Raw genomic sequence first — 26,374 nt, forward strand, 5'->3', positions numbered from 1 at the left:
TCGCCCTTCTGGTGTGGAGGATTGGACTTCTCATTAGCAGCGCCGGATTATTGTTTTGGAGAGCGGGGCTGCTCTTTTGGAGAGCGGGACTTGTGGTTTGGAGAGTCGGAGTTCTGGTGTGGAAGGTTGCCATCTTGTTATGGAGGACTGGAGTGTTTATATGGAGAACGGGATATCTAGTGTGAAGACTTTGGAAGTTCTCGAGACTTTTTTGTGGCTGATGGAACATATCGGGAGTTAATGGGAAGAGAACAGACGAGACTGGTTGGATCGTTAAGACCCGAGATAAATTCCAGGCGTGATATAAAAAGTTTATCGCCATATAACAGATGCATGTGCACTTTATCGCCAATTATTGAAACGATTCCGACTTGAGGAGTCTTGTGACAGCTCTGCTCCTTCCCGTGACACATTACCCTTTCACATGTCTATTACCGGCTGTTCTTTGCTAATTGGTTTTCCTCCGTCAGGAGTCTCGCTGCTCGGCAAATCCGCCATTCAAAACAAGCTTTATTTTTATTTTCCTAATGAACTTTGGAATGAGCGGCTTTGGGTGCTAATTAAAAAAATTACCCCGCTTCTCGTAGACCAGGAAGTGCGCACGCGGCCCATTTAGTAATTAATGTCGCGGGAAGGATTTTTTAAGAGATACGGGAAGATTTTCGGGTCAGGTGGGTGACAGTAATACTGGGATATTATGTTTTACCGAACGTTAAATTTGGCAGATTACAGACAATTAAGCAACGAGATGGAGATACTATTACATTAATAAAGATATAGATCATTTCACTTGAGGAGAGATAAAAAAGGAAATGTGATTAAGGGAAGCGTCTCCTGACAATGACCTCACTTCAGAACACAATGGCGCTGATCGGATCACATTGAAGGCCTCCCTATTAAAGGGGGATTCTGGGCCTTTTCATTTATTATTAACCACCTACACTAATGTTTTCTAACAGCCGATTCCGGCGTGTCACTTCCTTCCTTTTTGAGATCTATTTGAGCATGAATGTGATCGAGGCGCAGTACCAAGTATGACCACTGTACACTGTATGGCGCTGTGCTTGGTAGACTTTGAACAAACCAAAATGCTTGTCAAAGCTTGACAAAAAGTGTAAAGCTTAACTGATATTTCGAGTGGTCTCTGTCCAGATTTTACACGGGATATAAGGCACATAACTAGCGGCTGCCTCCTCTCTTGACCCTCAGTTATATAATCCGTAATGTCAACTGGCCCTTAGGCCGGCGGCACACGTGGTGTTTTGATACCGTTTTTGGCAATTTTTAAGCAGTCTTTTTAACCGTTTTTGTCCGATTTTTAAATTATCCTCATTAAGATAATTCTGTCAAATCTTTAAAAAACTGATGCGTTTTTTAACGGACTGCTTAAAAACGGACCAAAAACAGGTTCAAAACGCCACGCGTGCCACCAGCCTTAGGCTACATTCACACGGCCATATGATTTCTCCAGTCCCTTATTTACGGTCCGTATGAGCCCGTATTTACATGACGTTTTTCATCCGTATGCAGCACGTATGTAACCCGTATTTTATACATCCCCATAGACTTCTAGGGCATACAGGACTGAAATACGGGAGAAAATAGGACATGCTCTATATTTTTATACGGCCAGTATACGGTACGGTACGCTACAGTGTCAAAAACGGCAATATAAATGGTTGGACGTATTGTCCATTGAAATGAATGTGGCCGTATGTAGCCCGTAAAAAAACGGTACGGATACGGATGTTTTCATACGGCCATGTGAATGTAGCCTTAGGCCCCTTTCACACTTGCGTTTTCTGCGCGTGCTTTTGACGCGCAGAACTTGCATTGCACTCTGACCGATTGTAACCAATGGGTCTTTGCAGACTTGCATTTTTTTTCACGCACACACACGCGCGTTAAATCTCAACATGCTCTACTCATGCAAGTCGTTAAAAAACACACCATACAAGTCTGTGGAGACGCATCAAAAACGAGACAGACACACTCTGAGACACAGGCAAGTGCAATGCGTTTTTCACGCATCAATTGCCATAGAAAAGATAGAGCTCAGTCCTGAGTCCATTTCACGCGTATTTTCTGCGCGTGAAAAATGCATTGAAATTGCATTGAAAACGCGCGTGAAAAACTGACTGAAAACTGATTGAACTCTGATGCAAAATGTGCGTTTTTCACTGACCAAACTCTGATCGCCCCCTGATCAAACTCTGACGTGATCTGCAACGCAAGTGTGGAAGGGGCCTTAGTGTGTATATGAAGATCCAGGGGCTTAACTTGATTGGGAGTAGAGGGTGTGGTCACAACCGGGGCCTAGAGGCCGGGGGCGCCCATATGCTGTACCTTCCCTATATGAGGGTGCGTTCACACGTTCAGTTTTTCAGATGCAGTTTTTGATGTCCAAGCCAGGAGTGAAGTGAAAAAGAGGAGACGCAGCTTCTCTCAGTGATCTCACCCATTATGATCCACTCCTGCTTTTGGCTTCAAAAACTGCATCTGAAAAACTGAACATGTGAACGCGCCCTGAGTAGACTGGTACTATAAACAATACATTATAATTGGGACCTCGTACACACTTTGCTCTGGGGCCCCACAGCTTCAGGTCGCGTCACTGTGAGGACCTACAGTAAATGTATAATACACAACACATACTGTACATTTCTGACCTGTAACAATTAGAAAAATAATCTGAGGTAAATTTATTACTTTGATTATTGTTTGACCTCTATAACTAATATGAGTAGGAATAGATTTGTTCCAGTGTAAATTTGACCAAAACTATATAACTCTTTGGAGAATACACCAACTCATCTTGTCATCTGTAATCTCTGTGCTGAAAAAAATCATACTTTTTTGCTCAAATTTATCACATTTTTTACACAAATCTTGTATATTTCATTGTAAAATGGCGGCCATCGTGTCTCCAAACTGGAAAACAATCATTGTTGTCCAAAGCAACCAATCAGAGCCCAGCTTTCACTCCTCAGACTGCTCCTATGTAATGAGAGCTGCACAGTCATTGGCTGCTGTGGACAGCAAGGCCTGTGAGGGAAAATAGGAGGAGTTGCCGCCAGAAACAAATGATGGGGATCAGTAAACATTATGGAAGATGCCTTTAAGGCCACATCAAAGATGGCGGCAATAAACCACAGTAAATCTAAACTGTATATTTATGTTACTCCGGTTTTGTTGAATTGTAAAAGATCTTACGATTATATTGTTTTGTCCTAAAACCCAGAAAATTCTATGCAATATCTACATATAATAGATCCGCATGAGGGATGCATCAGTATAACGGGGTTATTACTACTGTATGTGAATGTCTTATGCTGCACTGATACGGCGTCTGACACCAGCGGCTCTGTTATAATACTACAACTCCCAGCATTCACATCAGCGGCTCTCCGGCTGTTGTAATACTACAACTCCCAGCATGTCACATCAGCGGCTCTCCGGCTGTTATAATACTACAACTCCCAGCGTGTCACATCAGCGGCTCTCCGGCTGTTATAATACTACAACTCCCAGCGTGTCACATCAGCGGCTCTCCGGCTGTTATAATACTACAACTCCCAGCGTGTCACATCAGCGGCTCTCCGGCTGTTATAATACTACAACTCCCAGCATTCACATCAGCGGCTCTCCGGCTGTTATAATACTACAACTCCCAGCATGCCAGGACAGCCGGAGAGACCCTGGGTGGAGACCACTGGACTAATAAAACTAGAAATGTTCATTATGGAGTATAACTGCATGCAAAACTGTGACCATATCTCTGCCTGACAACGACAATGTAATAACGTCACAGAACCAGCGCCATGTCCCGTAAAGGCTATGACCGCACTGGGAATATGTCATGGTGGAGGACCCCTTTAAATGAATTGGCAGCTCTGTGTAGCCCTGAGTAATCTGTGTGCACTATATAAATAAAGGAATTAAATTAATTACTTATAGTGAGGCTCCGGTTCATCAATTCCTCTATACAATATACTAATTTATATGATAAGGTTATTTTATTTCCAGTCCCTGTTGCCTTGTAAGGGTCCATGTCCGAGTTCTGGACGGGTTCTAAGCTTAGCACAGGATATTATCTTGCTGCTTTGACCACCATCAATCACCTGTGATCTATAGAGGAGCCCAGCAGCAACGGTGCAGTTTCTCTACCCCCGGAGGACAAATTAGGTATTGCACATTTCCAATTAAATAAATGTCTGTCTGTGTAATTCATGGATGTCTGGTCCTCCAGAGCAAGAGACACTCTGTAAGTAGAAATGACATTCCCGATCTATAACAGGATGCTAAATAAAGGGTCCGGATCCGCCTCCCTAGCACTTGCAGCCTAATTTGCATATCCATGAAAAGATGATTTTTCTCTGCATTGCCTTATTAGTTTGTGGGCCAAAAGGTTCTGCTCCTGTTAAAGTCCCCACACATCACTATTATTAATTTATTAAACATTTTGGACCTGGAACACTCCCTTTAAATGCCTCTCGGTGTCTGTAAGCCAGAGCTTCACTAAGTTCTGTCATTTACAAATATGGATCTGTTCTGTAGTAAAAGTGACCCGTTGCTCCATCATTTGCCTGCCATAGGACCCCCATTCCTATGATCATATGGGTCCCTATGGTCAAACCCCCACCAGTCAGTCAAACTTTGGACAATCCCTTTAAATTATGTCAGAGATCTTATGCATATGACTATACATTTGTAGTCTCCTTTTCAGGGGAAGTTTAAACCTCTATCCCCATATGGAAGCCCCAAAGTGGCTCCCCAAGTCCTGCCACTTTACAGGACATACAGACATAGGGCCTGGATTATATCACGGTTGTACACCAGTCTCTAATATGAAATCCAGTAGTGATAAAGTTTCCACCATTCTCCATCAGATGTCATATTTTGTAGGTATTATTATTATGGAGTCCCTGTATCTCTGCAGTAAGGAGCCGTGAGGTCCCAGGCGCAGGCCAGTCAATCACCCAATTCCACACCACTTTTAACCGATTGTATTCGCAAGCGACACATCACTACTGAGATGGGCTTGGTTTTTGTGATCTCTGTGTGCTGCTACCACAGAAATTACTGTTGTGCTGCTAATGCAGCAGAGACCATCTGGCTTCATGGGAGGCCAACTGCGGTCATTATCACCTACAGCCAGCCATTCTACAGCCCTGCTAGCCTCAAAGGAAGGGGTTATAACCAGTCTGCTGTTTTGTTGCTGTTTGAAGCCCGATAATAATAGGAACCATGAGTTGTTTAAGATCTTCTCTTCACTCTGTGTGTCCCTTACCTGCCGCTAACATCACAAGCCTCCCACATAACAGCCGCTGGGAAATAAGGCACCTGGGTGCCCCAGGAAGAGCTTTTACTCACACAGCCTGCCCCTCTTCATGCTTCTGAAGAGGCCTACACCAAAACCCAAGGCTTCCATGACACGTGCGGCCTCTCCTTTCTCTACAGAGAGCCCCTCCAGGTTGTGGCTTTTGCTGCCCCCGCATGCTGTGGCCCTCGGAGGGGATGTTACATAAGCTCCCTGCATGCGTCTCAACATAATTCATGTAGATCCAGCGCCAAGCTGCGGGTTATCCCACAAATGCCATAAACCCAGAAAGCCATCGGGTTCGTTCCCCAATATTTAGTCTGATTGAAATATGAAGGTGATTACTATGTACAACAGCATTAGCCCATAGCAACCAATCAGATGGTGTCTTTCATGTGAGAAAGCCCTGTGGGAAAATGAAATCAGAAACCTCATTGGTTACTGCTCAGTTTTTTATGAGTCCTTTCACACATTTGCTGCGTAGATTGTAAAATTCCGTACAATCAGGCGGTCCAGAGTACTGGATGTTGGATTATTGGATCGGTTCTGTTTCTGTGCAGATGAGGGGTTAATAGCGGGACTTTCCAGCGTTTTTGGCAGTCACGGCGCGGAGCTTGTCGCCAGGAGGGAGGGACACGAGACGCGTTCCTTGTATGTTGTATTAACACGTGTGCGATCCCACAGAACCGCCGCTAAGTGATTTGTCTTGTGCTGCACCCGTTTATAATTAGTCGGGGGCTGTCATCGCGGTGTCGGGGGCTACTGGGAGACGAGGGTTCATTTTAGGATAAGACACGTGACCGCAATAACACCACAAAATCCCCGGTCTCACTGACACTGGCGATTCTAGTGAATCATTTGCATTTGTATTGTGCGGTTTGGAGATAATTTGGAAATGTTCAGTGATTCGTCTGCAGCGCGGCGCGGCGGCTCGGGCCTATTGTGCGAAAATCACATTATCGTATTTGCTCGCAGCTAAAATGTACTCCCCACATTGTTTGCATTGACTCTTTTGGCACTTTTTTTCTTATGAAATAATGATTTTCTGGCGCTCTGCGTCTACACGGCACCGAAAACTCGCACCCGATGTGGATATGAAGGTTTTATATCTGATCCATATGGTTCTGTTTTCAAGGATAATTTGTGCTGTAGAGGTGTGTGTGTGGGGGGGGGGGGGATAGGAAAACTTTTTAAGACATATCCCCCTGTGATGTCACCGGATTGACCTGCCACGGGTCACATGATCCTCTAGCCCAAAGAGAACCGAAAGGGACCATTTTTTTATGGAGTCAAACAAGTTGAACCCAAATACATGGCAACTGTATCCATATAGTGCGACAATCCCAAACATTCCTATGTAATTCCATGGCCAGGTTTGAAAGGACCTAAATTTGGGTTGCCAAAGGTCCTGATTTTCATGGGGGTGCACAGGTTCTGAACAGGTTTGAGGTTTATAACTAATTGCAGTAATATCTGGTATCTGGTAGCAGTGTGAGAACAAGCGCACAGAATAGTTTTGGAACATGAATTGATTTTCACAGTCCTGCTGCTACTAACAACATACACAAAAGTTTAATTACACCTCTCTTCAGCAAAAATACCTAAAAACGACATTCTGAAATCTGCTGACAGGTTCCCTCTAGCAATAATTGTGACTAGAGTTACCATTTAAAGAAAATCTACCATTTGATTTTGTGCATTAAGAGCCAAACATACCTTGACAAGGCTGTAGCTACACTGATGCAGAAACATATCTTGTTTAATTCCTGTGCGCAGTGGTTTTGCTGAAAAAACAATCATAAAAGTCAGGACCTTGGTAAAGCTGGATCTACCTTACACACATTATATAGAAGCTTTCTGAAAAGCCAAGACAGGACTAATCAACCTGAGCTGTATCACTCATACACAGCAGCTGGGCGTTGGTGCAGCATTTGATTATTCTGCCTTCAGGCACAACACAGCGATTACATCATCCTCTGGTATAGAATGTGAAAAGAAAAGTTCCTAGCCTAGGCACAGAAGCCACAGAGCTTCATTATCATAATTCCATAATTATTTTTTCCGCAAAATCACTGAGCACAGGGATTAAACAAGATATGTTTCTGCATCAGTGAAGCTACAGCATTCTCAGGGTATGTTTGCTTCACAATGCATCACATCACATGGTAGGTTTCCTGTAAATGGAGTTTACCGTCTCCTACAAGCATTAAAATCTGTCGGCAGCATGTGAACCAAAAATGCACAGTGATTTGCACCATACCTTAATTATGTCTCCCCAACATATTCCCAATTTATTCTGTATTCCAATGAGGCAGTTGGTGCAGCTGTTCCTGCCTAAATCACTTCCCTCTGCGTCCAGTGACACATCTCCCTCTACACAGTTAGAGAGGATAGTAATCCAGGCAGGAATGGCAGTGCCTAGGGGGCCGAGGTCTCGCCCAGAGGCCTCATTAGCATATGGATTATAAAGGGAATTTCTTATAAACCACATAATAGGAAGAAATAATAAATCACAGAGCATTTCTCTGCAACCTGCTGCCAGCAGACTATAGCGCTTGGGGAGGCTGTACAATCCCTTTAAGAGAGCCTATGATGACGGGTTTATTAGTGGAGTAAGTACATGCAGTACAGTGATCCATAGTGTGAGCAGTGACAGATTGCTTCTAGAAGGAAGGAATTTTCTAAGATTTACCGTTCTTTACATAGATGTACTTTTTTTTCTTCTCTTTATGATGCTCATAGATCGGGAACAACTGGGACTCATTTTTCTCGCCATCTGTTGCGGTGATGCCCTCCAGAATTTGTCATTCTGCTCGGCTTCCATTCACTGTAACTCTGCGTATCTCCTCGCAGACGCAGCGAGTGCCGCACACAGCGCTCAGTCCTCCTCCTGTACAAAGGACGATACTTCCCCCTATTTTATGATTCGCACAGCCGGCGCGTTTCCAGCCACGGGTAATATCATCCGGCAGAAGTGCGATGGGAAATGACCCCGCGACTAATGAGTCTCGTTTCTGTCATTTGCATACAAATATTTGTCGGTTTTCCCATTTCGTTTTATGTACATAAACATAAAAAGCCGCATAAATATTTAGCGCAGACTATTTACCGTTCATGGGATACCGAGGATTTGGCACAAATCCTTCACAACGGTTTCATAAAAACGCTCATTAGACGCCGAGTGAATGATACTTTTCTTCCGGAGACAATCAATACTCATTAATATTATTCGCAGGGTTAAACAACGTCTACATCCCGAATCCTGAGGAAGGGGCCTCCTCCTGGAGGAGAAGTTTTGTTTTTATATATTTATAATATATTTGGTGGTGCCACCGCCTCTCGGCACCTGCCGGATCTATCAGGAGACTGGAGATGGTTTCCTGCCGCCAGGTCTGACCCTGATCCTAACCAGGTGCAGGTCATAGGCCGTGTGCAGACAATGGGGGTCATTTACTAAGGGCCCAAATCGCGTTTTTCCGTCAGGTTACCGGAATATCACCGTTTTGCTCCGATTTTCCCTGAATTGCCCCGGGTTTTTGGCGCATGCGATCGGATTGTGGCGCATCGGCGCCGGCATGCACGCAACGGAAATCGGGGGCGTGGCCGCCAGAAAACCCGACGGATTCGGAAAAAGCGCCAAATTTTTTTTTAAAAAATGTGTCGCTCGACACGCACTTACCTTCACCCAGCAACGGATGGTGAACTCCAGCAAACTCCGACGGACTTCATCGCAGCAGCGACACCTGGTGGACATCGGGCGCACGACCTTAGTGAATCACCGGAAGACCCGAATCCTCCACAGAGAACGCACCGGTGGATCGCGAATGGACCAGGTAAGTAAATGTGCCACATTGGGTTAGGAACGCCCCATGCCCTTCCACTACACAGCCTGGCACCGCCCACTCCCTGCCACTGCGCAGGGAAGTGCTGCTAAATCACAGCCTGTCTTCAGGTCTACAATTTGTGTTAAATCTCCACATTATTTTCTTCTTACTTTCTTCCCCCTTAAAGGAAATCTACCACCAGGATGAAGGATTGTAAACCAAGCACACTGACAGACTGGTGTGTGCCCCCTCTGGCAGGATCTGCTTTTCTTGTAGCTTCATATGCCGTCCTTTTTAAGATAAAGAGGTTTTAATTATGCAGATGAGCCTTCGGTGCTCCAAGCTCCATTCACACCAATAGTCTGGAGCCCCTGAGCATAATTTGTGAATCATTTTTATTGTAAAAACAAGCTAAAAGAAAGGCAGAACCTGCCAGAGGAAGCACTCACCAGGATGTCAGTGCTTGGTTTACGATTCTTTATCATGGTGGTAGATTTGCTTTAAAGGAAATTGACCATCAAAAATGATGAAATCCAGAGTCAGAGAATAAGAATTCTCCTTAGCCATAAGGCTGCCTTGCAGGTGTGTGGAGACTCATAGCCATTGATGCTCCACTGGAGGATTCTGGGAGGTGTGTAAATATTTTCAAGGATGGGGTAAGGAAATCATTGGGGGTCATTTATCCTTCTTTTTCCTTTCTTTGTGCTCTCTTTACGCTTTTCTGCACCACATTTCTCTTAGTATTTTTAGCTGTTTGTTGAATGCAGGTTTTTTTGAGACTTTTTAGGTGCAAATGTTTGTCCAGCTCTGACCATTGTCTTTCCCACGCATTGTTAGGACTGGAGTGTTTTCACACACTTATTTGCGCAAATCATTGTTAAATCAGGCGCAAACATCTAGAAGCTGGAGAAATGCAAAGAAAAATTAGGCACAAACCAAAATTTCTGCAACACGGCGACCTCCAGCGCACTGCGGGGAAAAGTCGTAAAAAAAGTTAAAAAATTGCACAAATAACCCAATGCGGCCAAAAAGTCACTAAAATACAGGGGCAGATTTACTTACCCGGTCCTGTTGCAATCCAGCGGCGCGTTCTCTGCGGAGGATTCGGGTCTTCCGGCAATTCACTAAGGTAGTGCGCCCGATGTCCACCAGGTGGCTGCGCTGAAGTCCATCGGAGTTCACTGAAGTTCACCAAGCTATGCTGGGTGCAGGTAAGTGCGTGTCAAGTGACACTTTTTTACGTTTTTTCCGAATCCGTCAGGTTTTCTTATGGCCATGCCCCTGATTTCCGTTGCGTGCATGCCAGCGCCGATGCGACACAATCCGATCACGTGCGGGGCAATTCAGGGAACATCGGCGCAAAACGGTAATATTCGGGTAACCCGACGGAAAAACGTGATTCGGGCCCTTAGTAAATGACCCCACAGTGTTCCAAAACAACTTGATAGGTTCCCTAACATTAAATTGTAGGGCAAAGCAATTACTTGGACCCTGAGACCTGCTGAGAGGGGTCAGTCCAGGACTCCACAAGCTGCGGTATCCAGTCCCAGTTGTCATAGGTCGGGTGCTGGGATTGTTATGTCCTGGATAATTCCCAGCAGCCCTGCAGGTGGAGGTAAAATTGAACCTATCCCCATGACTCCCTTATGTGTGTCCTATGATGGGGCTTTGGTCAGGAATGATGCCGATGTAGTCCATCCATTTATACTAATGATATAATAATAGTATAATAAGGTTATGAGCTCCCGTGGATGGGAGAATTTCTCCTCCCGCTGTCGTAAGGGTCTTGTGTATAGAAACTCGTCTTGTCCAGAAATATTTACTAGCGCTATAAATGTCCACGAGGCAGGAATCAATCATAGCGCGCGCAGTCTATCGACTGAAGTCTCCGGAGTTCTTGGCTTTGTACTTGAAATTCTACAGTAGGAAACAGTAAGTCATCATCGGCTGGAAATGATGGTGAGACGCAGTGATTTAGTGGATTCTGCTTTATAGGTCATGGCGCACCTCTGTCTTCTGCTGCGCCGCGGCTTCTTCTCATAGTCCTCGGGTTATTTAGTATCTCTCCATGCCTTAGCACTATGTTATGTGTGACTTCATTAAAGGGATCGTCTATCCTCTCCATCCGCAGGGTAGGGGAGAAGTATCTGAGCTCTATATATACTATATATGTATTCTGGTGATGGTGGGGGCCTCATCATAGGTCAGATACTTGTCACCCGTCCTGTCGATGGGGTGATAGTCTAGATTATCCCTCTGACGTTAAGGAGTTTGCGCGTGCGCTCTGCCACTCCATGCAGTCTCTACGGAATGGAACAACTGGTCATCACTGAAGTGCTCTTATGTTTTCGACTTCATCTTTCACATATGCCCCATTGGATATAAATGTCTGTTCCAGAGGTCGGGGGGGGGACGGACTTCTGACTGCCAGGACCCCCCACAATTGGTGTCAAGCCCCCCTGTGTTACAGACTTCCAGCATCAGTTTGTCCAGTGAGCCATGCTGGAAGTCCCATCGAAATCGGTGGAGAAGATAGACTGCTGCTTGCGGTCTGTTCGGCCAGTTGCTTGGTGGTCTTAGTAGTTGGACCCCCACAATTAAGACATTAATAGGAAAACCCCTTAGACAAAGGCTTGTGTCTTTTTACCGTAATTCTCCTGATCTTCCATCCAAACATTGAAGTTCAGTCTGAGACATTGACCCATGTTTTGGCTTCCGAACCTCAACCTCAACCAAATGACCCTGATTGGTGTCCTGGCTCCAAGTATTATCTATTCTTGGTGCCTTCACTTTGGTACCAGGAATTTAGGAACTTTCTTTCATCCTGTCTTCTGGTGACCATTGTCTTCTTCTAGGCTTTGTTCCTTGTTCTTTGACAAGGTTCTCAATTTGATTTATTTTAGTTCTAGTTTCTTGCCCACCATCAATACTCCATGATGCGTCTCCATGATGCGTCTCCAATTTGTTCTGAAACATTTGTTTCATGTGAGATTCAATGGACCGACTTGTTCGATGGCCGCGGCTCGAGAAACCAAGTGGGAACAAGCGAAAATCCTTGGAGGGTTTAACGGTTTGACTTGAGTTCTAGAACTTGAGAATCTCAATGGGAAAGAACATTGTGGGGGTTAGCTGTGGATACAATGGGGCTCATCTACTTACCCGGTCCAGTCGCGATCCTGCGGTGCGTTGTCTGACAAGGATTTGGGTTCTGTCGGGATTCACTAAGGTCCATGCGCCCGTTATCCAGCAGGTGTCGCTGCTGCGCCGAGGTCCGCTGGAGTTCATCTTCTTCTTCCCGGTGCATGTAAGTGATTGATCTTGCGACACATTTAGTTTTTTAAATTCAGTGGTTTTTCCGAATCCGTCGGGTTGTCCAAAGGCCGCGCCCCCCCATTTCTGTCGCGTGAAAGCCGTCGCAATCCGATCGCGTGCGCCAAAATCCCAGCGGAATTCGGCGTGCAAAATGGAAAAATTCGGGAAACCTGACGAAAGTGCGGCCGCGGAGCCCTTAGTAAATGAGCCCCATTGAGTACTACAACTTGAGAATCAGGAAAGACCACGGGGCATATTTATCATACGCTGGCACTCGTGTATGTTCGCAGCGGCATACATTGGGAGACGGAAGCCTCTTGATGTATTGGGGCAGCCGGCTGCGCAGCGTTTATTCTACATTATACGAAAAGTCGGCGTCAGAAACGCCCCGCACCGGCCCACTCCCGGCTGGCTGCGCCCCCCCCCCCTCCCGGCTTGCTGTGCCCGCCCCCCCCCCTTCATCCCCCACTGGCGTGAAGGTGGCGGATTACGGCAAATAATCTCAAGTGCTGCGTGATAAATATGCCCCCATATTTACATAGTTTGATTATTTTGGTAGCACATTTTGAGAATCCTGCGGGGAAGTCCATTCCTCCATGTGAGGTTGAAGAACCATTAGACCCTGGGACTTCGCTGCTCGGTTTAGCCACAGTCAGAATAATTTTGGTTAAGAACAAACCCCCTACAGCTTTCCCTTTTTTTCCCTTTAAGAGTTTTCTTTGTAACTTTAAAGTAATCAGTGATAATGGAAAAGTAATGATAAGTGATGAGAGACGAGGAATGCAGACATCAAAGCGGAGAGGGGCACCGGCGCTAGAGCCAACCCCGGGAAGTTCTGGGAGAGAGGAAAGCTATTACACCTAATTTCTCTTGTGTCTGACATGAAGAAAGCTTTTAACATAATTGTGTAGAACTTTTTTTTTGTAGTTTTAGTGACAGATACATTTTTGAGAATAGAGAAAGCGTCCGAGGAGTGAGATTGTGCGGGAGCGGAGGTTGGAGCGGATTGGCGTCACGCTGGGCAGATTGTACGGCCCGACGGCTCATCTGTTTTATGTTTTACTCACATTTCTCATGAAATATTCGTTTTGGAGCATCTGCCCTGTGATGTTCTTCTGTTCTTCTTTCTACATATTACTTTAATAGACAACTGGGTGTTACCATTCCAGATCTCGATGGGTTGTGTCACTACTGGCTATATACAAGACCGTACAGAGACCTCATAGTCATAGTGACTGGTATTGGGCCCCAATGCAAATTCTGCACAAGGCCCCACAGTTATAAAGTCATATGGGGCCTTCGTGCAATGGCACCACCTTAAGTTCCCCCCAAGGGTCACAGCCTATTAAAGTCCTTAGTAGAAGCACATGTTACAGACACCTCATAACCAGGAGCTGACAAGTTTTGCTTCCCATGAAGAATAAGTAACATATACAATAGATTGCCGGATTTGGCGCCTTGTGTATAAGTTACCTTTGTGTTCTATGTTTCAGAGGATCCCGGTGCTGGCCGTCGGCTCCGTGTCCGTCTTCCTGTTCCTGGTCATCCTCCGACTCATCAATGAAGTCAGTTTCCTGAAGCTCCTCTCCTGTTTTGGACAGACAAACGCCCAGTGCGCCCCGGCTCCGGTTACCTGGCACCATCGCTCCCTCACGTATCATGACGGATACATCAACATTAAGACACATGAGGTAACATGATAACAATAATCTCTACAACCTGTTATAATCTAGTATCTGGTGCAGGACTTACCTTATACATGACACCCGCCACCACCTGGATGGATCTTATTATTGTGGTGTATTCCAGTAAGTGACCCCCACTTCATTGGATACAAGTAATTACCTACCTACAATGATCTAGCGATGACCACAAGGCTCACATTAGTTTTTTGCCCTCCTATGTAAGGTTACATTGCCGGACTCCTGACCTATCCTTACCACAGAGGGGGATGTTCTGGGTGTTTCTCCGCCAGTGGAGGCCGTGGATGGAAGCCATATAGAACAGTGGTGGCGAACCTATGGCACGGGTGCCAGGGTGGCACTCAGAGCCCTCTCTATGGGCACCCACGCCATCTCCCCAGCGCAGAAATCGTCAGACAGGACTCAAGACCTCTTGCAGTCCCAGGCAGCCCAGGACCCCAGAAGGAAGCTACAATGATAATCCAAACTTCTACTCCTTCTTTCTACTGTATTGGTGTCCTCAGGGGCCTATACAGTATATACCTGTGACAGAGCAGGGAGTCATAAGTTACCGCTTTAATTGTTAAATTGGCACTTTGCGAAAAATATGTGGGTTTTGGTTGTAGTTTGGGCACTCGGTGTCTAAAAGGTTTGCCGTCACTGATATAGAAGCATCCGTCCCCTATAGGATATTATGGCCTCCCCTGAAACGTCCGGCCGTGGGGCAGGTACACGATCATACGCTGAGGCACTTAGAATAATATGCTCCGATGTCTAGAAAGTCCCAAGAAGATGTGTAATTACACCCCAGTCCCCTCCAGGCGTAATCAACTGTTTTGTCTTGGCTGCATCTTAAGTTGCACAAATTTCAGAAATTCCACCAAATATTTGCAATAACCTCAGGATTTATCTATAGGGAATCCGCCCATAGATAAACCACAGAGCAGAATAGCTCCAAAAAAGGGTGCAAATTGCCAGGCTACAGGAATTCCCTCTGAACTTATGGGGGGGGGGGTTATCATTCGCTACCACATGATGCGCCAATATATGACTCAAACTCCACACCCCGGCACCGGCCACATCTATCGAGAGGGAGTTGGCCTCCAGCTATTTTCAATGACAGGTCCGGCCTGGTGCTGTAGCCTGGTACTGTAGCCTGGCGCTGTAGCCTGGTGCTGTAGTCAGGCGCTGTAGCCTGGTGCTGTAGTCAGGCGCTGTAGCCTGGTACTGTAGTCAGGCGCTGTAGCCTGGTGCTGTAGTCAGGCGCTGTAGCCTGGTGCTGTAGTCAGGCGCTGTAGCCTGGTGCTGTAGTCAGGCGCTGTAGCCTGGCGCTGTAGTCAGGCGCTGTAGCCTGGCGCTGTAGTCAGGCGCTGTAGCCTGGTACTGTAGTCAGGCGCTGTAGCCTGGTGCTGTAGCCTGGCGCTGTAGTCAGGCGCTGTAGCCTGGTGCTGTAGTCAGGCGCTGTAGCCTGGTGCTGTAGTCAGGCGCTGTAGCCTGGTGCTGTAGTCAGGCGCTGTAGCCTGGTGCTGTAGTCAGGCGCTGTAGCCTGGTGCTGTAGTCAGGCGCTGTAGCCTGGCGCTGTAGTCAGGCGCTGTAGCCTGGTACTGTAGTCAGGCGCTGTAGCCTGGTGCTGTAGCCTGGCGCTGTAGTCAGGCACTGTAGCCTGGTGCTGTAGTCAGGCGCTGTAGCCTGGCGCTGTATCCTGGTGCTGTAGTCAGGCGCTGTAGCCTGGTGCTGTAGCCAGGTGCTGTAGTCAAGCGCTGTATCCTGGTTCTGTATCCTGTCACTGTAGCCTGGTGCTGTAGCCTGGTGCTGTAGCCAGGTGCTGTAGTCAAGCGCTGTAACCCGGTGCTGTATCCAGGTGCTATAGCTAGTGCACAGGTGGGGGGCATCCCGGCACCACCCCCTCCCTGGAATAGATGTAATTCCCTGCTCTGCGTCTGAATGGCGGCTCATACGCTTATTCTCCGGTGCACAATCCGGGATAATTTCCCCCTTTGTTTTCTGCGCTCGGTTGGCAGATATCAAAAGACATCAGCAAAACCGAAGCCAAATCATCCCCCCCCCTCCCCCGCCCACAATGAAGGATTAGGATCTGTATGTCGCCAGCTCCCTTACAGGAAAGCAGCCGCTCTGCCCCTCGGATACGGTAAGACGCGGCGTGACGCGCTGATGGTCGCCTCCGCTGATGCCAAACGCTCTGACATGGGGCGAGATTCAGGAGACGCCATCTGTGGATTTAGGAATCTCACCAAAAATATTCAACACCTTCTCAGAGGAGCTTCATAGGAACCAGAGGATTTCCCACGGTATGGACCCATGTTACAACGGACGCCTATATACAATTTTACACGATTTTCAGCACCGGGTCACAGACTTTGGGCCACAATTATCAGGCCTTGGACTTGCCCATAAATTGCAGCTATTTCCCACATTATGCCACGGGCAGTGGGTCTGGAGGTGTGAAGGGGCTGCGCTCAGCAGGGGAGGGGACCATGTGGGGTGCTCCTGCCCTGTGCCTGCACCTAAAGGGGTCTAGGCTACACCAGGTGAGACCTGGCCAGAAGTGCCCCACAGACGCAATGTTAGATCCGGGCTCTTACATGTGATCCTCCTACAAGCTCCTCTCTGCTTCTCTCCCGCACCCCAGCATGAGAATGACCCCCACAGCAGCACCCAGGTGTGTGACACCCAGCACACAGTGACCTCCTCAGCAGCACCCAGGTGTGTGACACCCTGCACCCAGTGACCTCCTCAGCAGCACCCAGGTGTGTGACACCCTGCACCCAGTGACCTCCTCAGCAGCACCCAGGTGTGTGACACCCAGCACCCAGTGACCTCCTCAGCAGCACCCAGGTGTGTCACACCCAGCACCCAGGTGTGTCACACCCAGCACCCAGTGATCTCCTCAGCAGCACCCAGGTGTGTCACACCCAGCACCCAGTGATCTCCTCAGCAGCACCCAGGTGTGTCACACCCAGCACCCAGTGACCTCCTCAGCAGCACCCAGGTGTGTGACACCCAGCACCCAGTGACCTCCTCAGCAGCACCCAGGTGTGTGACACCCAGCACCCAGTGACCTCCTCAGCAGGGGCTTCTACTGCAGGGGATCCACCAGTGCTGGTCTCCTGCTGCCCCCCTGTAATTCTGGCCAGTATCCCAAAGACACCAGTGTGGTCATCCTGCTACATGGGGGACACTTCTCTGTCCTGTCTGCATTTCCCACTCACTTCTCTTCTGTCCTGCTACACGGACACATCTCTGTACTGTCTCCCCCTCTCCCTGCTCTTCTATCCTGCTACACAGGACACTTCTCTGTACTGTCCCTCCCCCTCTACCTGCTCTTCTATCCTCTTACACGGGGACACTTCTCTGTACTGTCTCTCCCTGCTCTTCTATCCTGTTACACGGGGACACTTCTCTGTACTGTCTCTCCCTCTCCCTGCTCTTCTGTCCTGCTACACAAGGACACTTCTCTGTACTGTCCCTCCCCCTCTCCCTGCTCTTCTATCCAGTTACACGGGGACACTTCTCTGTACTGTCTCTCCCTCTCCCTGCTCTTCTATCCTGCTACACAGGACACTTCTCTGTACTGTCTCTCCCCCTCCCTGCTCTTCTATCCTGATACACAGGACACTTCTCTGCACTGTCTCCCCCTCTCCTGTCTCTTCTATCCTGTTACACGGGGACTTTTCTCTGTACTGTCTCTCCCCCTCTCCCTGCTCTTCTATCCTGCTACACGAGGACACTTCTCTGTACTGTCTCTCCCCCTCTCCCTGTTCTTCTATCCTGCTACACGAGGACACTTCTCTGTACTGTCCCTCCCCCTCTCCCTGCTCTTCTATCCTGTTACACGGGGACACTTCTCTGTACTGTCCCTCCCCCTCTCCCTGCTCTTCTATCCTGTTACACGGGGACACTTCTCTGTACTGTCTCCCCCTCTCCTGTCTTTTCTATCCTGCTACACGGGGACACTTCTCTGTACTGTCTCTCCCCCTCTCCCTGTTCTTCTATCCTGCTACACGAGGACACTTCTCTGTACTGTCCCTCCCCCTCTCCCTGCTCTTCTATCCTGTTACACGGGGACACTTCTCTGTACTGTCTCCCCCTCTCCTGTCTTTTCTATCCTGCTACACGAGGACACTTCTCTGTACTGTTTCTCCCCCTCTCCCTGCTCTTCTATCCTGCTACGTGGGGGACACTTCTCTGTACTGTCTCTCCCCCTCTCCCTGTTCTTCTATCCTGTTACACGGGGACACTTCTCTGTCCTGTCTCTCCCTGCTCTTCTATCCTTCACTTCCGTGTAGTATCTGCTAAATCCTACAAACGTCTCTTCTCTCCTGCTCTGAGCTGAGGGTTTTGCAGATTGTTTTGTAGATCATGAACTGTAAACAGAGGCTGCACTTGGTGTCTGTAGTGTTTGCTGAGCTCTGCTGCTGGGGATGAGCTGCTCTGCACCAGAGCTCAGTGATGGAGGACATTTATCACACTGGGGCAGATTTACTTACCCGGTCCATTCGCGATCCAGCGGCACGTTCTCTGCGGTGGATTCGGGTCCGGCCGGGATTCATTAAGGCAGTTCCTCCGACGTCCACCAGGTGTCGCTGCTGCGCTGAAGTTCCCTGAGGCCCGCTGGAATGCACTGAAGTTCCCCGGCCTATACCTGGTGAAGGTAAGCGCGAGTCCAGCGACTCTTTTTTTTTTTTAAATGCGGCCGTTTCTCCGCATCCGTCGGGTTTTCGTTCGGCCACGGCCCCCGATTTCCGTCGTGTGCATGCCAGCGCCGATGCGCCACAATCCGATCGCGTGCGCCAAAATCCCAGGGCAATTGAGAGAAAATCGGCGCAAATTGGAAATATTCTGGTAACACGTCGGGAAAGCGCGAATCGGGCCCTTAGTAAATGACCCCCATTGTGTTGCTTCTAAGTTTACGGCACCTTTGGGGTGAAGTGTTTTTGTGCCTGAATGAAAAGTCGCTAATGATGAATATCACGTCACATGTGCGAATAAACCGAAACAGTTTCACATGAAGTTGTAGTTCTGTCTGTTTTTGCCTTCAGATGTGACATAGACAGATATAGACGGGAAAATATTCAAAATAAAATAAGCAGCTCTCTGAATGTTCCAAAATATAAAAAAATTGCGATTTATTGAAAAAGACTTGTTAGCCGCAACTTAGCGTTTGGAATAAATCACAGGTTTTCTATATTTTGGAACTTCCGGAGAGCTGCTTATTTTTTCTTTGAATATTTGGGAAGGTCATTATCCGGGTCCTTAATTGGCGAGCAGCCGCCCTTGTATGGGCTTATACACCGTGCTGCTCAGAACTATCTGTTTGTAGATAGACAGACATAGACAGACAGACAGACATAGACAGACAGAAAGACTGAGATAGACAGACAGCCACAGATAGATATGAGACTTATACTGCAGATAGATATATATTAGAGATTATCCGGCTCTGTCTGTGACAGAAGTCGCCCCCCGTTGGTCACGTTGCGGCCCCCATTGTATGTGGCACTGAACGCTCCGGATCTCTTACTTATTAGGGGCGACTGAGGAAATAAAGGAGGAACAATTGTTCTTCTCTATTCGGATGGTGTAATCTCTGCAGAGAATCTCGGAGGAGTAATAATGGAAGTCTCCGGTCCTGCTGGTTCCTCGGCTTTTCAGCTCTGATTATAGATTCACGGCGCAGCGTGATGGTTATTAAAATCCCGAATGTGAGCGGCCGCACAACACAAAGAGATAGGAATCGTCATTCTGCAGAGATAATGGCGCGTAATGGGCCCGGCCTGCAGGGGGCGCTCAGCCTCCGCGCCGGGCAGACACTGCTATTCTGCTGGAGTCTTCAGGACCACCGCATGGCCCCACCACCTGCTGAAGGACCACCGCACGGCCCCACCACCTGCTGGAGTCTGCAGGAACACCGCACGGCCCCACCACCTGCTGGAGTCTGCAGGAACACCGCACGGCCCCACCACCTGCTGGAGTCTGCAGGAACACCGCACGGCCCCACCACCTGCTGGAGTCTGCAGGAACACCGCACGGCCCCACCACCTGCTGGAGTCTGCAGGAACACCGCACGGCCCCACCACCTGCTGGAGTCTGCAGGAACACCGCACGGCCCCACCACCTGCTGGAGTCTGCAGGAACACCGCACGGCCCCACCACCTGCTGGAGTCTGCAGGAACACCGCACGGCCCCACCACCTGCTGGAGTCTGCAGGAACACCGCATGGCCCCACCACCTGCTAGAGGACCACCGCACTGCCCCACCACCTGCTGGAGGAAGGAGGACCCCCGCACGGCCCCAGCACCCGCTGGAGGAAGGAGGACCACCGCACGGCCCCACCACCCGCTGGAGGACCACCGCACGGCCCCACCACCTGCTGGAGTCTGCAGGACCACCGCATGGCCCCACCACCTGCTGGAGGACCACCGCACTGCCCCACCACCTGCTGGAGGAAGGTGGACCCCCGCACGGCCCCACCACCTGCTGGAGGAAGGAGGACCACCACCTGCTGGAGGACCACCGCACGGCCCCACCACCTGCTGGAGGACCACCGCACTGCCCCACCACCTGCTGGAGGAAGGAGGACCCCCGCACGGCCCCAGCACCTGCTGGAGGACCACCGCACGACCCCACCACCTGCTGGAGGACCACCGCACGGCCCCACCACATGCTGGAGGAGGGAGGACCACCACACGGCCCCACTACCCGCTGGAGTCAGGAGGACCACCGCACGGCCCCACTACCCGCTGGAGTCAGGAGGACCACCGCACAGCCCCACCACCTGTTGGAGTCAGGAGGACCAGCGCTGCCCCAACGCTTCTCCTCTTACCTGTATTATGGGACAGCTCCCGCCTTGTCCTGCCTGGCATAACGTCATCACTGTCTTGTCCCTGGCAGGCAGAAGTAATCAATCGCTGCAACATCCCCCTGATGCTGTGTATGAGTGATCCAGCTCATGTTGATTAGTCCTGTCTGCACAGTTCAGGCAGCTCCTATGTGTGTGGAAGTGATGGGGCAGATTTACTTACGTGATTCACTAAGATCGTGCGTCCGAGTTCCTGCAGGTGTCGCTGTTGCGCCGAGGTCCGCTGGAGTTCACCTGCTTCTTCCTTGTGTACGTGAGTGCGTGATCTTGCGTCACAATGCTTTTTTTAAATTCCACGGTTTTTCCGAATCCGTCGGACAACCCCCTGATTTCTGTCGTGTGCAAGCCGGCACCAATGCGCCACATTCCGATCACGGGCGGCAAAATCCCGGGGGAATTCGGCGCAAAACAGCGCAAATCGGAAATATTCGGGAAAATCTGGCGGAATCGTGGCCGCAGGACCCTTAGTAAATGAGCCCCATTGAGTTATTTGTACAATGTTTTGTGACTTTTCCCCGCAGTGCACTGGAGGTCTCCGTGTAGCAGATTCCTGGTTTGCGCCTAATTTTGCGCCTTTTAATTTCTCTGTTGTCTGCACCTAAATAGGCACAAATAATTGTGCAAAAACACTACAGTTCCCACCAAGTGTAGGAAAGACAATGCTGAGAGTCGCTCAAAAATGTTATAATTTGTAGCGAAATGGTCTAAAAATAACCTACAGACTACAAAGACTAATTAGGTTTAAAAAAAGGACTCGCTGGAGACACAAAAATAGCCCAGAGAAGGCGAAAAAAGAAGAATGACACTGATAGGGGGGATCACAGAAGCTTGTACGTTACGTGTGGGTCAGGGATAACGTCATGTGTCATACAACAAAGCTGGGATAAGCTGCATGTCCAGACATCAGAGGTTGGTGCATGGAGCTCTGCTCCTCGGGGGCGGGGCTCATCCCTCCTCCTAAAAGAATAGGGGCATGGAGGGGGCAACAAAGTGAGATGGGAGTATAGAGAAAACTGGAGAGATAAGTATGAGGCATTCTAGATAAATATCTTTACACAGACTTCTTTCTGGTAAAAACTGATTGATAATAGGCACCTACTGGTAATTGTGTCCCAGCCATGCAGCAGATCAGAGAAAACCCGGATTGTCTTGGATCCGCTGTATTTCCTGTGGATTAGAAGTTATCAGCGCAGAGATCCTCCATGGATCCTGACGATTGTATCCAGCGCCCTCGGCTCTGTGTTCATGCCGCCATCCCTTTAAGGTTGCCGCGCTTTACTTATCAAGCGTTTCTTCTTTGCACATCATTTCCGGGCAGAGATGAATACGTCCGGCGGCGCTCGTCTTCCGTCCTGCGGCTGAGTTTAGTGCAGTGCTCGCCGGATCTGAGCGTTTGACCTTTCTCTGAGCTTCAGTACAAGGAGGGAAGACCACATCGCTGTCCAGGGGCAGAGCTCCGGAAATACAGAACAACATGAAAGATGGAAAACACATTCCCATCTCATAGCGAATCCGGGGGGGAAGAACCTGCACACTCCACACGGACTCCAGACTCCACACATAGAAGGATAGATGATAGATAGATAGGGCCAGATGTATCACAGTTGTGGGAAACTAGTTTTGCGCAGAAATGCGGCACATTATTACGCCCGAATGATCACAAGCTACAACCATCTGTGATGAGGTGAGTGCAATCATCATATTAATCACGTGTAAGTGCCGGCATGTTTTATGACTGTACTATACTTAGGAGCAATTGCTGGTTCTCTGTACTGTCTCCCCCTCTCCCTACTTTTCTATCCTGCTACACGGGACACTTCTCTGTACTGTCTCTCCCTCTCCCTGCTCTTCTATCCTGCAACACAGGGGACACTTCTCTGTACTGTCTCCCCCTCTCCCTGCTCTTCTATCCTGCAACACAGGGGACACTTCTCTGTACTGTCTCTCCCTCTCCCTGCTCTTCTATCCTGCAACACAGGGGACACTTCTCTGTACTGTCTCTTCTCTCCCTGATCTTCTATCCTGCAACACAGGGGACACTTCTCTGTACTGTCTCTCCTCCTCTCCCTGCTCTTCTATCCTGCTACATGGGGGACACTTCTCTGTACTGTCTCTCCTCCTCTCCCTGCTCTTCTATCCTGCTACATGGGGGACACTTCTCTGTACTGTCTCTCCTCCTCTCCCTGCTCTTCTATCCTGCTACACAGCGACACTTCTCTGTACTGTCTCTCCACCTCTCCCTGCTCTTCTATCCTGCTACACAGGACACTTCTCTGTACTGTCTCTCCCCCTCTCCCTGCTCTTCTATCCTGCTACACAGGACACTTCTTTGTACTGTCTCTCCCCCTCTCCCTGCTCTTCTATCCTACTACACAGGGACACTTCTCTGTACTGTCTCTCCCTCTCCCTGCTCTTCTATCCTGCTACACAGCGACACTTCTCTGTACTGTCTCTCCACCTCTCCCTGCTCTTCTATCCTGCTACACGGGACACTTCTCTGTACTGTCTCCCCCTCTCCCTGCTCTTCTATCCTGCTACACAGGACACTTCTCTGTACTGTCTCTCCCTGCTCTTCTATCCTGCTACACAGGACACTTCTTTGTACTGTCTCTCCCCCTCTCCCTGCTCTTCTATCCTGCTACATGGGGGACACTTCTCTGTACTGTCTCTCCACCTCTCCCTGCTCTTCTATCCTGCTACATGGGGTACACTTCTCTGTACTGTCTCTCCCCCTCTCCCTGCTCTTCTATCCTGCTACACAGGACACTTCTTTGTACTGTCTCTCCCCCTCTCCCTGCTCTTCTATCCTGCTACATGGGACACTTCTCTGTACTGTCTCTCCCCCCTCTCCCTGCTCTTCTATCCTGCTACACAGGGACACTTCTCTGTCCTGTCTATCCCCTCTCCCTGCTCTTCTATCCTGCTACACAGGACACTTCTCTGTACTGTCTATCCCCTCTCCCTGCTCTTCTATCCTGCTACATGGGACACTTCTCTGTACTGTCTCTTCTCTCCCTGATCTTCTATCCTGCAACACGGGGGACACTTCTCTGTACTGTCTATCCCCTCTCCCTGCTCTTCTATCCTGCTACACAGGACACTTCTCTGTACTGTCTCCCCCTCTTCCTGTTCTTCTATCCTGCTGCACAGGGACACTTCTTTGTACTGTCTCTCCACCTCTCCCTGCTCTTCTATCCTGATACATGGGACACTTCTCTGTACTGTCTCTCCCCCCTCTCCCTGATCTTCTATCCTGCTACATGGGGGACACTTCTCTGCACTGTCTCTTCCCCTCTCCCTGATCTTCTATCCTGCTACACAGGGACACTTCTCTGTACTGTCTCTCCCCCTCTCCCTGCTCTTCTATCCTGCAACACGGGGGACACTTCTCTGTACTGTCTCTCCTCCTCTCCCTGCTCTTCTATCTTGCTACACAGGGACACTTCTCTGTACTGTCTCTCCCTCTTCCTGCTCTTCTATCCTGCTACACGGGGAAACTTCTCTGTACTGTCTCTCCCTCTCCCTGCTCTTCTATCCTGCTACACAGGACACTTCTTTGTACTGTCTCTCCCCCTCTCCCTGCTCTTCTATCCTGCTACATGGGACACTTCTCTGTACTGTCTCTCCCCCCTCTCCCTGCTCTTCTATCCTGCTACACAGGGACACTTCTCTGTCCTGTCTATCCCCTCTCCCTGCTCTTCTATCCTGCTACACAGGACACTTCTCTGTACTGTCTATCCCCTCTCCCTGCTCTTCTATCCTGCTACATGGGACACTTCTCTGTACTGTCTCTTCTCTCCCTGATCTTCTATCCTGCAACACGGGGGGCACTTCTCTGTACTGTCTCCCCCTCTTCCTGTTCTTCTATCCTGCTGCACAGGGACACTTCTTTGTACTGTCTCTCCACCTCTCCCTGCTCTTCTATCCTGATACATGGGACACTTCTCTGTACTGTCTCTCCCCCCTCTCCCTGATCTTCTATCCTGCTACATGGGGGACACTTCTCTGCACTGTCTCTTCCCCTCTCCCTGATCTTCTATCCTGCTACACAGGGACACTTCTCTGTACTGTCTCTCCCCCTCTCCCTGCTCTTCTATCCTGCAACACGGGGGACACTTCTCTGTACTGTCTCTCCTCCTCTCCCTGCTCTTCTATCTTGCTACACAGGGACACTTCTCTGTACTGTCTCTCCCTCTTCCTGCTCTTCTATCCTGCTACACGGGGAAACTTCTCTGTACTGTCTCTCCCTCTCCCTGCTCTTCTATCCTGCTACACAGGGCCACTTCTCTGTACTGTCTCTCCCTCTCCCTGCTCTTCTATCCTGCTACACGGGGACACTTCTCTGTACTGTCTCTCCCTCTCCCTGCTCTTCTATCCTGCTACATAGGGACACTTCTCTGTACTGTCTCTCCCTCTCCCTGCTCTTCTATCCTGCTACACGGGACACTTCTCTGTACTGTCTCTCCTCCTCTCCCTGCTCTTCTATCCTGCTACACGGGGACACTTCTCTGTACTGTCTCTCCCTCTCCCTGCTCTTCTATCCTGCTACACGGGGACACTTCTCTGTACTGTCTCTCCCCCTCTCCCTGTTCTTCTATCCTACTACACGGGGACACTTCTCTGTACTGTATCTCCCCCCTCTCCCTGATCTTCTATCCTGCTACATGGGACACTTCTCTGTCCTGTCTCTTCTCCTCTCCTTGCTCTTCTATCCTACTACACGGGGACACTTCTCTGTACTGTCTCTTCTCCTCTCCTTGCTCTTCTATCCTGCTGCACAGGGACACTTCTCTGTACTGTCTCTTCCCCTCTCCCTGATCTTCTATCCTGCTACACGGGGACACTTCTCTGTACTGTCTCTCCCCCTCTCCCTGCTCTTCTATCCTGCAACACGGGGGAAACTTCTCTGTATTGTCTCTCCTCCTCTCCCTGCTCTTCTATCCTGCTACACAGGGACACTTCTCTGTACTGTCTCTCCCTCTCCCTGCTCTTCTATCCTGCTACACGGGGACACTTCTCTGTACTGTCTATCCCTCTCCCTGCTCTTCTATCCTGCTACACAGGGACACTTCTCTGTACTGTCTCTCCCTCTCCCTGCTCTTCTATCCTGCTACATGGGGACACTTCTCTGTACTGTCTCTCCCTCTCCCTGCTCTTCTATCCTGCTACACGGGACACTTCTCTGTACTGTCTCTCCTCCTCACCCTGCTCTTCTATCCTGCTACACGGGGACACTTCTCTGTACTGTCTCTCCCTCTCCCTGTTCTTCTATCCTGCTACACGGGGACACTTCTCTGTACTGTCTCTCCCCCTCTCCCTGTTCTTCTATCCTACTATACGGGGACACTTCTCTGTT

General features: G+C 49.2%; 1 protein-coding gene across 4 annotated transcripts in view; it reads left to right on the forward strand.

Annotated features, from left to right (window-relative positions):
* Positions 1 to 26,374, forward strand: part of ST6GALNAC3 (ST6 N-acetylgalactosaminide alpha-2,6-sialyltransferase 3) — a 247,921-nt gene that overhangs the window by 44,845 nt on the left and 176,702 nt on the right. For 3 of the 4 annotated variants that reach the window (XM_072126955.1, XM_072126958.1, XM_072126956.1), the window contains exon 2: positions 13,950 to 14,147. In XM_072126955.1, coding sequence (XP_071983056.1) covers positions 13,950 to 14,147 — 198 coding nt within the window. Of the gene's footprint in view, positions 1 to 13,949; positions 14,148 to 16,279; positions 16,448 to 26,374 lie in introns of those variants that run through there. The other variant, XM_072126957.1, reaches the window with a different exon arrangement.

This window comes from Engystomops pustulosus, chromosome 10, assembly GCF_040894005.1.
Source record: "Engystomops pustulosus chromosome 10, aEngPut4.maternal, whole genome shotgun sequence".
NCBI lineage: Eukaryota > Metazoa > Chordata > Amphibia > Anura > Leptodactylidae > Engystomops > Engystomops pustulosus.